The sequence below is a fragment of the Trachymyrmex cornetzi genome, unplaced genomic scaffold (assembly GCF_001594075.2).
Source record: "Trachymyrmex cornetzi isolate Tcor2-1 unplaced genomic scaffold, Tcor1.1 scaffold927, whole genome shotgun sequence".
Taxonomy (NCBI): domain Eukaryota; kingdom Metazoa; phylum Arthropoda; class Insecta; order Hymenoptera; family Formicidae; genus Trachymyrmex; species Trachymyrmex cornetzi.
Window position 1 is genome coordinate 128,118 of NW_017300275.1, and position 10,655 is coordinate 138,772.

The 10,655-nt window shown below is 29.0% G+C and overlaps 1 protein-coding gene across 2 annotated transcripts; it reads right to left on the minus strand.

Annotated features, from left to right (window-relative positions):
- Nucleotides 1–768: 768 nt before the first annotated feature.
- LOC108769668 (phospholipid scramblase 1) lies at nucleotides 769–7,486 on the minus strand. 2 transcript variants are annotated; one of them, XM_018520780.1, is made up of 7 exons: nucleotides 7,199–7,486; nucleotides 6,981–7,067; nucleotides 5,999–6,148; nucleotides 5,365–5,576; nucleotides 4,294–4,455; nucleotides 1,193–1,339; nucleotides 769–1,018 (listed from the first exon to the last, which is right to left on the minus strand). In XM_018520780.1, exons 1-7 carry the CDS (start codon nucleotides 7,299–7,301, stop codon nucleotides 974–976), a joined length of 906 nt encoding a protein of 301 aa, XP_018376282.1. In that variant the 5' UTR covers nucleotides 7,302–7,486; the 3' UTR covers nucleotides 769–973. The 2 variants fall into 2 exon arrangements, with proteins under 2 accessions (XP_018376282.1, XP_018376281.1); XM_018520779.1 differs by having other exon boundaries at nucleotides 6,981–7,070.
- Nucleotides 7,487–10,655: the final 3,169 nt, after the last annotated feature.

Here is a 10,655-nt window from a genome sequence, read left to right on the forward strand (position 1 = left end):
CGCATATAGTACAATAAAAAGAAAACTAGTAATTCGCTTTCCTAAGGACATTAATTTATTATTATCTCTGTGATATAATTTCTTAACATACACACATACACACATAAACATAAAACATACATCACCTGAGAATAATAAAAATACGAACATCTTTAATTTTTAACGTTTTATATTGTATAAATCACAATGTCTTTGAACGATTGCGTTATGAAAAAGTGATATCATTTTCGAGATTTTACTTCGGAGCTCGAAAAATCGTACATTTTGCGTTTTATTTATTTATTTATTTATTTTTTTTTTTACATAAAAGGACAGTTTTATTAAAGTATCTAAAACTTAGCTAGATACAGATCTAAAAATAATTTTGTTGGATCATCAAAATAATTATGTAGCTCAAACTGATTTAGAACGTTAAAAATTTTGTAGCAATCTAATTATCTTGAGATTCCTACGTCATTAATATTTTAATCGCTTAACAAATTTTTTTCAGATCTATATTTAGATTAAAAAATTTTTTAATATCTCAACAAACTCATTCTTTTCATGTAGAAATCTTAGAAATGTTACACATTTATATCTTGCACTTTTGCAGTGAGTATTTATCGTATTATATGCGATATTAAAAGCGATGATAATTATGTTATTTGATAATGCAATCCGATTGTCACCTACACAGTCACATATTCAAGCAAAACAATGAATCATTGTGATTTCAAAATAATGTTAAAATAACTCCAAAATGATCATTAAAAATTATTATTTAATCATTTCTGATTCATTTTAACATCATTTTGACGTTATCGTGACTTATTCTGCTTGGATAAGTTTATGTAAATTGTAATGTAAGGTTGCGTAAGTTGTATTTCTTAAAAAATATACCGGTTTTGTAAAATCCATAGTTTGTGCCGGTACTATATAACAGAACAAATAGAAGCAATAATTTTAAAAGTCGCAAATTATTTATAATCGGTGTCTATCTTCTGGAAGCTCTTCTTATTCGATGAAAGTACAGATACTCCTGAAACATAAAAATCTATTCTTATTGTACATAAAAATATAATTGTATAAATAAATTATATTTAATTGTAAATTTATGTTACATGTATATGTATAAGATGTGTATGAGATTTTTGACTTGAGCTCGTTCAATTAAAGAAATCGAGGATCGTCGGAATAAAATTAAATAGCTCACTATTAAGAACGACGCGCCGAGAAGCAGGCTTTTCAATCTCACGTCTGTATCTACCGGAAATGTGAGAAGCAGAATGTAGTCGACTGCAAAGTGATCCCATTGATGTATCAGTGATGCGACTTGGCGAGATCCGTCTAATGATACGATCTAAAAAGGAAGAAGTAGATGAAGTAGAATAATTAAAATTAACATAAAAGTATGTTATTAAATTTTATTATATTGTACACTGAAAAAAAGGATTAGCAATTGCAGCAAATTAGATGGTAAAATATGGCATAGCATTTTTAATTGATTGCAGCAGCCAATTTTTGGCTGTGTTAACCTATCGAAATCCTATACTAACATTGCGGATAACATAATGTATAATAAAATGTGTAAGGCTAACATAACCAAAAATTGGCTGTTGCAACCAAAAATTAGCTGCTACAGCCAATCAAAAATGTTATGGCGTATTTTACCATCTAATTTGCTGCAGCAGCCAATCCTGTTTTTCAGTGTACATATAATAACACATATAATTGTTTATTATATGTGCTAATTATACATAATTATATAAATCTTAATGTAATGTTTTTAACAAATACATTGAGAGAAAAAGTTGCAACTTTTTACTATAATTATATGATAAAATAATTATGATTAGAAGATTCATTTTTATAATTATTATTGCTATTATGTCTGCGATAGTAACTTTACATTTATAATTTTACTATGAAAAAATTGTTGATGCTCCATATCATGATAATTTTAAATTAAATTATTAAATTACTAAAATATTAAATTATTTTGAATATTAAAAAATATAGTAAAATATCAAGAGACGAATGATAAATAAGAAAATAAAATAACTTTAATTGCATTTAAAATAGTTTTTACGTAGTAAATACAATTGTAATTATATAACTGCCTTCTTAACATATGCTTACTATTTGTGAGGTAATAAAAGTAAAAGATATGCAAGAAAAAAAATAAAAAATTACACAATCGCATTTATCATTACAGGCTTTCCAGCAAGAAACAAAGATGACACAGTTTGACATAGTGAACTGGGGAATAGCTTAGCTCTAAAGTTTCGAGAAGATAGTCTCGCCATTCAATTTTATGTAATCGTTCGTATTATTTCTGAAGAGGATTCAATCACGCAGTCGAAATATGTCAAATGCATAGATATTAACATACGAGGTAAAACGACTACTTTATGTACAACTGAAAATATGTATATGTATTGTTTTACGCAATAAGTTCTGCGGTTGGCTCACACATACCCTGTATTTCTATAAAAGGAGGCACGGCAGTGTCGCTTCGCGCAGCTTAGCGCCGAGACACTACCAGTGTCTCCAGATATTTGTTAACACAGTGAATCATTACATCTTTGTTTCCCTGTGTTACAAATTCTTACAAGAAAAATTCTTGTGAGATCTTCTAAGAAAATTTTCATATGCGAATTTTGGACAGAAACATACAAGATCGCATAAGAATATATCGCACACGATATATCTATAAATAAATCAAGAATCTTGCATGAATCTTACATCCATATTACACGAATCTTAGCATATTACTTGATTCTTATACGCATGTTACAGTTATACGAATCTTGCGCGCATGTAATGTGAATCTTGCAAAAATATAACTGGAGTGTCATTATGAAAATATTACAAGAATACTATTGGAATTTTGTGTGATTTGTTGCTCATATCCCGGTAAATAAAATGGAATAGGACAAGCAAGGATCGTTGAATAGGATTTAAAAGAATTCATTTTGGCTAAAAATTAATTCTTGTTAAACAAATTGAATAACGGCTTTTCGATTAAATCAAATTTAATTTGGGAAAGGAGCATAAAAAACCTGCGCCAGTTATTATAGGAAAATTATAATTTATCAATTCAAATTAAGCTAGTGATACGTTTCGACCTTTCATTCAGTCATCTTTAGTATTCTAACAAATTTTTTAATTTTGTTTTCTCTTAATTCTTTTTTATTTTATATATTCCAGTTTCTGTTCATTCAATAATTCCATTTCATTTACCCAGTCAGAAATGATAATGGAATTGACATCGAACCCATGTCCATTCGATGTCGATTTGATGCTTTCAACGTCGTTCGACGTCCTTGATTCCATTATCATTTCTGACTGGGTTACTGGGATGATCGATACCTTTATTACTTTGAAGCGATCAGGTAAAAAAATTATTTTTTAAGAGTATATTATTAAGGCTAAACAATTAAAATCTTTTCATAGCGATATAAATCGTCGTGTATGATTCATACCAGATTCCTGCACCAACTTGAAAGATAAATTATTTCGTAACTATATGTTTTTTAAGACTGATACATGATATTTTATGTAACACTTAGAAATCATACATAATTAATACCATATTCTTGGATGATCCTGTAAAGAAATTATTTTTTTAGAGTTTCTTACATGGTTAAGGCAAAATCTTTTCATTACTATATAAATCGTCGTGTACGATTCATTTCAGATTCCTAAGGTCGTTAAAGATTACTGGTGAGTTTCATGTACAAATTACATAAGATTCTTATATGATCGTGTACGTTCATTTAGTAATCTTGATTGATCACATACAACTCTTTTAAGATCTGATACAAAAAACTTACAAAGATTTTCAACAGGATTGCCAATGTCAAACAAATTAAGATTATTACTGTATTACACTGTCTCTTGCTGATAAAAACAATAGTTGTAATTATTGTAATGCAATTGAAGTAATTACAATTTGCACGATTAAAACAACTATAAATTAATTTCAATATAGTTAGAACCAAAAATATTTAAAATTATAGTTAAATTATGGTAATTGTAACCATTTTTCTCAGTGTGGTATTAATACTATTAATATAATAGCTTATAATAATAATAATAATAATAATAGTGATAATAATAATCAACTAATAGTAAATATAAAACGAATAAGAATAAATAAAAAATATTGTCGAACAAAAAGTAACAACAGTTGTATGCAACTGAAATCTCGTTTTCCTGTACTACGTTTTACACCATTTGCGATAAGTCTGGTCGATTATTCGATATTTTTAGTGCGACGTTAACGTATTCCATATGGATAATCCCATTCACCTGGAATTGCGCTTCCTTGAACATGCAACAGTCGCAAGTGAAGGGTCCATATATGTTGCAGAGAGGCTCCTGAACCGCGTTGTACACGGTGAAGCTTGGACCTATCGGGGAAAAGTTCTTCTCCACGCTACCGATGAGGTTCGCGCTTTCAACTGTAATTCTCTGGGGAAAATAAACGGATCAAACGAGAAAATAGAAATGTTCGTCGTTTTGTTTTAAGATCCGATAATCGAGGATTAAACCTGCTGTTCCGTTTGCATCCCACACGGGATTTAATACGATTTCATTAATACATATATAGATATTCTTTTGTAAAGTTTTCAAATCACTGAGGAAACTTCGAGGTAATTGAACAGTTTTATTTTGCTCCTAGTAAATTATTATTAAATTGAAATATATAATTGGAAATATATAATTGGATTTTCTTTTTGATCGATGCAAAAAAATTTCTATTTTATATTTTAAATGTTATATCTAATAAGATTGTCAAAAATTAGTTTGTAATTTACAAGAGTTAGAGAAAATTTCTTTATAGAAAAAATTGTTCTGTTTTAATAAGAAAAATGGGTTACTCGAACCGAACGGTAGGGTTAATAATTTAATTGAACACATTGAGCTCAATTTATCGCAACGATATATCTTCCTTTGTGAAACAAACATCACACAAGAAACACGCTAATTTCAGAGAAAGTCAAAATGATGATTTTTTATTACAAAATGTGAATGTTCGCATTGAGTTAAGAATCAAAACTGAGTCATTTTGATTTTTTGTTGGCTTTTATGTGTTCCTTGGACTGCCAGATTATCAACGAAACAGCGACAGGTTCACTTTTTTTTTCTTTTGAGGCGTTAAAACACATTTTTCAAACTCTGAAAAAATTATTAAGACGAGTGTGTTGCTTGCACGTCTAAATTATACACGCAAAATATAGATATATAATATAAATCAGCGCAAGAAAGAGTACTCGAAAGTTTGCAATACACCGATAATTAAGATGCCAATAAACTTCCTGTAATTAAATCTGGCATAATTGCAGAAATGCGTATTATAGTACATCTTCGTCGACTTGCCTGTCGAGAGCACGGCACGTGCAACAAGCTGGGATCCTTCCGGATGACGAAAGCGGTTTCGCCACACTGATCCAGAACGTTCAACACGAATCCTTTGTACCAGCCGCACAATCGCGATTCCGTTTCCATCTTGGATTCCATGGCGAGAAACAGTGTTTCCGCGCGTGGCACTTTCACCCTGTACTGAATACCCTTATCCAGTCTGCCGAGTACTGCCAAGTATTTCGTGTAAAAATCGCGTACATCTCTATTTTATATTTTTTATTCGTACATAATGCAATTGTATTATCTATTACGTCATTTAATATTGATAAAATGTCAAGTAGAATTAAATTACATTTTTTAATAATCTGCATAATAATTGTAAATAAAACTTAATATTATTAAAAAATAAATATAATTATATAATTTAACTATTAATAATTATTTGTTAACATTAAATAATATAAATATTTAAATAATATTAAATAAATATGCATAATTTTCTTGATAATAAGGAATTTACGTGTATATTTTGACTCTAGAATTATTTAATTCAATTATATATTAGTTATTTAAATTTATTATAAATATCTTTTTGCTTCGCTCTATTTTTTAGAGTAAAAAGCTGGCGCATGGTGCGCTAAATACGTACGAGTACTCAAATCAATAACCTGCTGAATTTCCAACTGCTCAACGCCGTCCAGGAACTGTGTACCGGTGATCGCGTTCAAGTGCGACCTAGGTGTCGAGATCCAGTCGAGAGTGCTGATAGGAATTGGCCTACGGAATCGACTCTCACCTTCTGTAAATGTGATGCGGCAATTAGCAAGGACAAAGGCGGCTGCGAATCTTATTGAATACGTGAGTACTCGTTATCAAGATTGTTTTCATTGCGTTACGCAATCAGTTAAAGACTTGTTATGTATTTAATATTTAATATGTATATAAATTAATTTAATATATTGAATATTTTATACATATATTAAGTTTAATTATATACATTAAATATTATATCAATTTGATATTTCTGTATATTTGATTTTATATATACATATGTATATATAAAAATTATGCATGTGCTCGGAAATTGTCATGGAGAATATAATCAAAATAATGGTTTTATACATTAAATATTTTAATAACAAGCCAAAAATTATGTCCTCAATAATTAATTAAGGAAAATTGTTTTTGCTATGACGCAACAATTGTATTACATGAAAAAAAATGAAAAATGTTTATATAACGCATTGCGTAGTTTTCTTTATTTAGATCTATTTTTTAAATATATTTTAGTAATTCAATTAATTAATTTAAATAAATAAATTAATAATTAATTTAAATAAATTATTATAATTTAATTTTCTGTTTTTATTTACGCAACGCATAGAAAAGGAAAGACAAATAACATTTTATTGCGGCCGTTAATGATATCGTTCTAATTAAGGAATACACAAAGTCAATAAAAAATCAAAACGACTTTATTTTTATTTTTAATATTAATAAGTAGTCAAATTTCGTAACAGAAAATTTATTTTGACTTTCATGACGTCAAAAGACAGTGATTTTGATTTTCTCTTGATTTTAATGTGCTGTTTGGGGTTTTATTATTAATTAACGGGAAATAGTCTATTCACCTCCCGGTTGAACCGTGATGATAGTGGGATTCGCGTAAATGATCGGAGCGTTCTCCTGCAGCTCTATCGTCTGCGTCGCCGTGCTCGTCGCTGGTGGACCCAAAAAAGGAATAAAAAGAGAGAAATGATGAGCTATTTATGATTGATTCTGAAAAAAATTGCAAAAAAAAAAGAAATGTCCTCCGCGCGATAAAACGTGCGATATTTTTGTTTGATACCGGTCGTTTGCGGTTGTTGCTCGCCGTTGTTCGCCGACGTGTCGTTGAGCTGCTGCGCGTAACTCCGCTCCGCCATCGGGTCCGCTTCCGTGTACCGCATCATCGTGGAGTGAAGATCTAGTTTATCGTTTCCGACGAACGGAGAAGAGGGATGATCACACGGAAAAACAGTCAAGATAGAGAAAGAAAGGTCTGATATTTTCACCTGCGATTTCTTTTACCCTTACAGAAATCTAATTTACTGGCCAATTGAATATTGGAAGATACCCAAGGAACGTACAAAAGCCAACAAAAAATTGAAATGAATTTATTTTGATTCTTAATGTTAATAAACAGTTAAATTTTTTAACAAAAAAATCATTATTTGGACTTTTATGACGTCATAATAAAGTCATTTTGGCTTTTTCTTGACTTGGGTAGTGATGGATTTTTATTTTAAATATTGAAAGCATTGTTGATATTCTTTAGGTGGAACATAAAATTATAATTATATATAATAATAACATCAAAATTGTAAAAAGAATCTATAATATAATGATGTTGTATGCGATAAAAAATTTTTTATGCGTAAATATGTATAATATACACGAAGACGTATAAATATACATATATAATTATATATGAAATATGTCCACATATACATATTCATACATTTCTCTTTTTTTTGTAAAATTACCTTTTAGTGTAATAAAAATAATAATAATGATGATGCAGAAACATCAAAAATAATTAAAGGGATAATTTTCGCATTGTTCATTTAAAATAAAATCAAGTTCGAAGAAATGTAAAAAAAAATTACCCATACACAATTATGTATAATTTTATATACAAGCAATTTTTTTACATTTCTCCAAACTTGATTTTTTTCTAAAACAAATAATGCGTAATATATTCTTTTAATTATTTTTTGTTTTTACATTATTATTATTATTTCTATTTTATTAATTTAATAACATTAAAAAGTCTTTTACAAAAGAAAGAAAGATGGATGAACATGTATAGACATATTTTATATATAATTACATATGTTTATGAATATTTATACACTTTTATGCATGTTTATACATATTTTTACATATTCGTACATGACAAATTTTTTACTTCTGATAATGATTTTGTAAAGAATTCTTGACATATTAATGACTTTTATGTGATTTTTAGTTAAAAAGTCACATAAAAATCATTGCCATGTCAAGAATTCACAAAATCATAATCGAGAATGTATTTTATGATATCATCATGATTTTTTCCTAAAGTAACTTCAATTTTGTCTTATCTTGATTTTATTATGATATTGTTCTAGTTGAGTTAATGCTTTTAACTATTGAATTTTAAGTATTGAAAGTATTGAAACGACGATGCTTCTAATATTCAAAATAAGTACTTAATCATTACCTTCCAATATCAAATTTCTATAAGGATACTTGCTCGGTTAAATAAGGAGATCTGTTCCGAGGGGCGGTTGACGAACCCGCGCTAACCACCGAGGAAAGACTGTCCGATCATTCGTACTTGAATTTTTATCTGACTATCTTCTCTCGCTATCGCCCGACAATTTTATCTTGCGGATAAGCGATATCGTCGTATAGTTATCGATAATATCCGTAACAAAAGCGCTGATCTAAACGCAAAGATTGCGCCGATGATGAACACTCGCAAAATGCAGAATTCGACATTTTTTTGAAAAAATCAAAATGACTTTATTTTGATTCTCAACGTCAAGAAATATTCAAATTTTGTTCAAACAAAAAACTATCTAGATATAATTATCTCTTAATGTCTTGTTTAACTCATGAAGAAGTATAATTTTAATCGAGTGCAGCGCTGCAAAGAAACTATACTATAAATCTCTGATTCGAAAATAGTGTAATGCATTTATGCATGCGCGTATACAGGATGTAAATTCTGAAATATAGTAAATTGTGAAATAATCTTCATATTATTCTCGCTATAAAAGATTTCCGCGCGATTGCTGTCGAAGAATTATGCACTGGTAGACAGCGCATTCCAATGACCGGGCAATTCCGCGAGGATGATCAATATTTCCTGAATGAAATTCCGAAAACGTCTTTCTTCGCTCTCTCAACTTTTTGCGGATTAATTAATGTAAATTAATTAATGAGTCTATACCCAAGTAGAACCACAAGTCATTATGATATCAAAGTGATGTCAAAATGACTCCAAAATGATCATTAAAAGTCATTTTTCAATCATTTTCGATTTATTTTAAGGGGTATAGACAGGGTAAAATTTTGAAAAAATCGATTTTTTAATTTTGTAATATTTTAAAAGATATACATATCGAGAATACATATGCCAAGGTTTAAAAAGATATTCGGAAAATTGACGGAGGTACAGCAATTTTCGTGGAACAGTTTTTGTACGACGATACGCTAGAACTGCTTCTGGCACCGACGAAGAAGCGTTTTTAGATACGGAAGAGATAGTATATAGTCCAGGGATTGCCGAATAAGAGTAACTTATAAATTTTTTAATTTAAATTTGTGCAGTTAACATATATGTAATAATCTGAAAGTAAAACTTCAAGCGCGTTTTTCTCAAAACCATGTTTTTCAATCTGGTTGACAGCAAATTAAAAAATCTACTCGACACCAATTGACTTGGTGCAAATTGCATTTTATTCAGAAAACTTACTTCTATCGCCGAACGTAACCGTTTTTTAATTAATAAAAATTTCACAATTTTATTCAACTTTTTTGTAACAAAAAAGGCCCAAATTAAAAAAAAAAGATTTACATGTCCGCCATTTTGTTACTTTTTACGATTTTGTAATTTCCCTACGTCCGGCTATAGCTATGTTCATTTTTTACTATCATAACTTTTTATTTTTTTGTTTCAAACAGCATATATAGTCGATTCATTGTCAACAAGGCAAAAGTAACTGTTCAAGGTTACCCTTTGTACAGCAGCCTTAATTCTAAGTAACCGAGACAAAAATATTTTTTTAACGTACTTTAGTACTGATAGAATAAAGACACCATAAAACAAAATTATCTGACTTTATTATATATAAAAAAAAAAAATTTCAAAGAAACCTCGATTCTTCAGTGTCTACACTTCTTAATGCTATTTTAATCGTGACTTGTTGTTCTGCTTGGGTATGTATTCTTTTCTGTTTACTACGATTAATTTTGTAAAACGAATCATACGTCCTATTTGCGTCATGTATATCCTATTTGCGTTGTATTTTTATTCTTTGATCTCACGCAACATACAATATTTATTACTAGAGGAAAGTTTTCGGTATTTATTATACCAGTAATTGCATAGTTAAATAATTAGGATTTTCATAGTTATGATTATTATAATGTTAGTAATATACACATTATATATAAAAATATGTTACATATAAAATATTTTTATTATTTACAAAAAGAATTACATTATTACTAATATAACTAATAAAACTAAGTTTTATAGTTCTATTATTACTCTC

What these genes read in the sequence shown, in the direction of transcription:
- LOC108769668 (XM_018520779.1), bottom strand. Translation starts at nt 7,301, where the DNA reads ATGATGCGGTACACGGAAGCGGACCCGATGGCGGAGCGGAGTTACGCG. An exon ending in CATCACGGTTCAACCGGGAG is followed by an intron (nt 6,149 to 6,980) that starts GTGAATAGACTA and finishes TCACATTTACAG; the next exon opens with AAGGTGAGAGTCGATTCCGT. An exon ending in TCGGCGCGTCGTTCTTAATA is followed by an intron (nt 1,019 to 1,192) that starts GTGAGCTATTTA and finishes TTTATGTTTCAG; the next exon opens with GAGTATCTGTACTTTCATCG.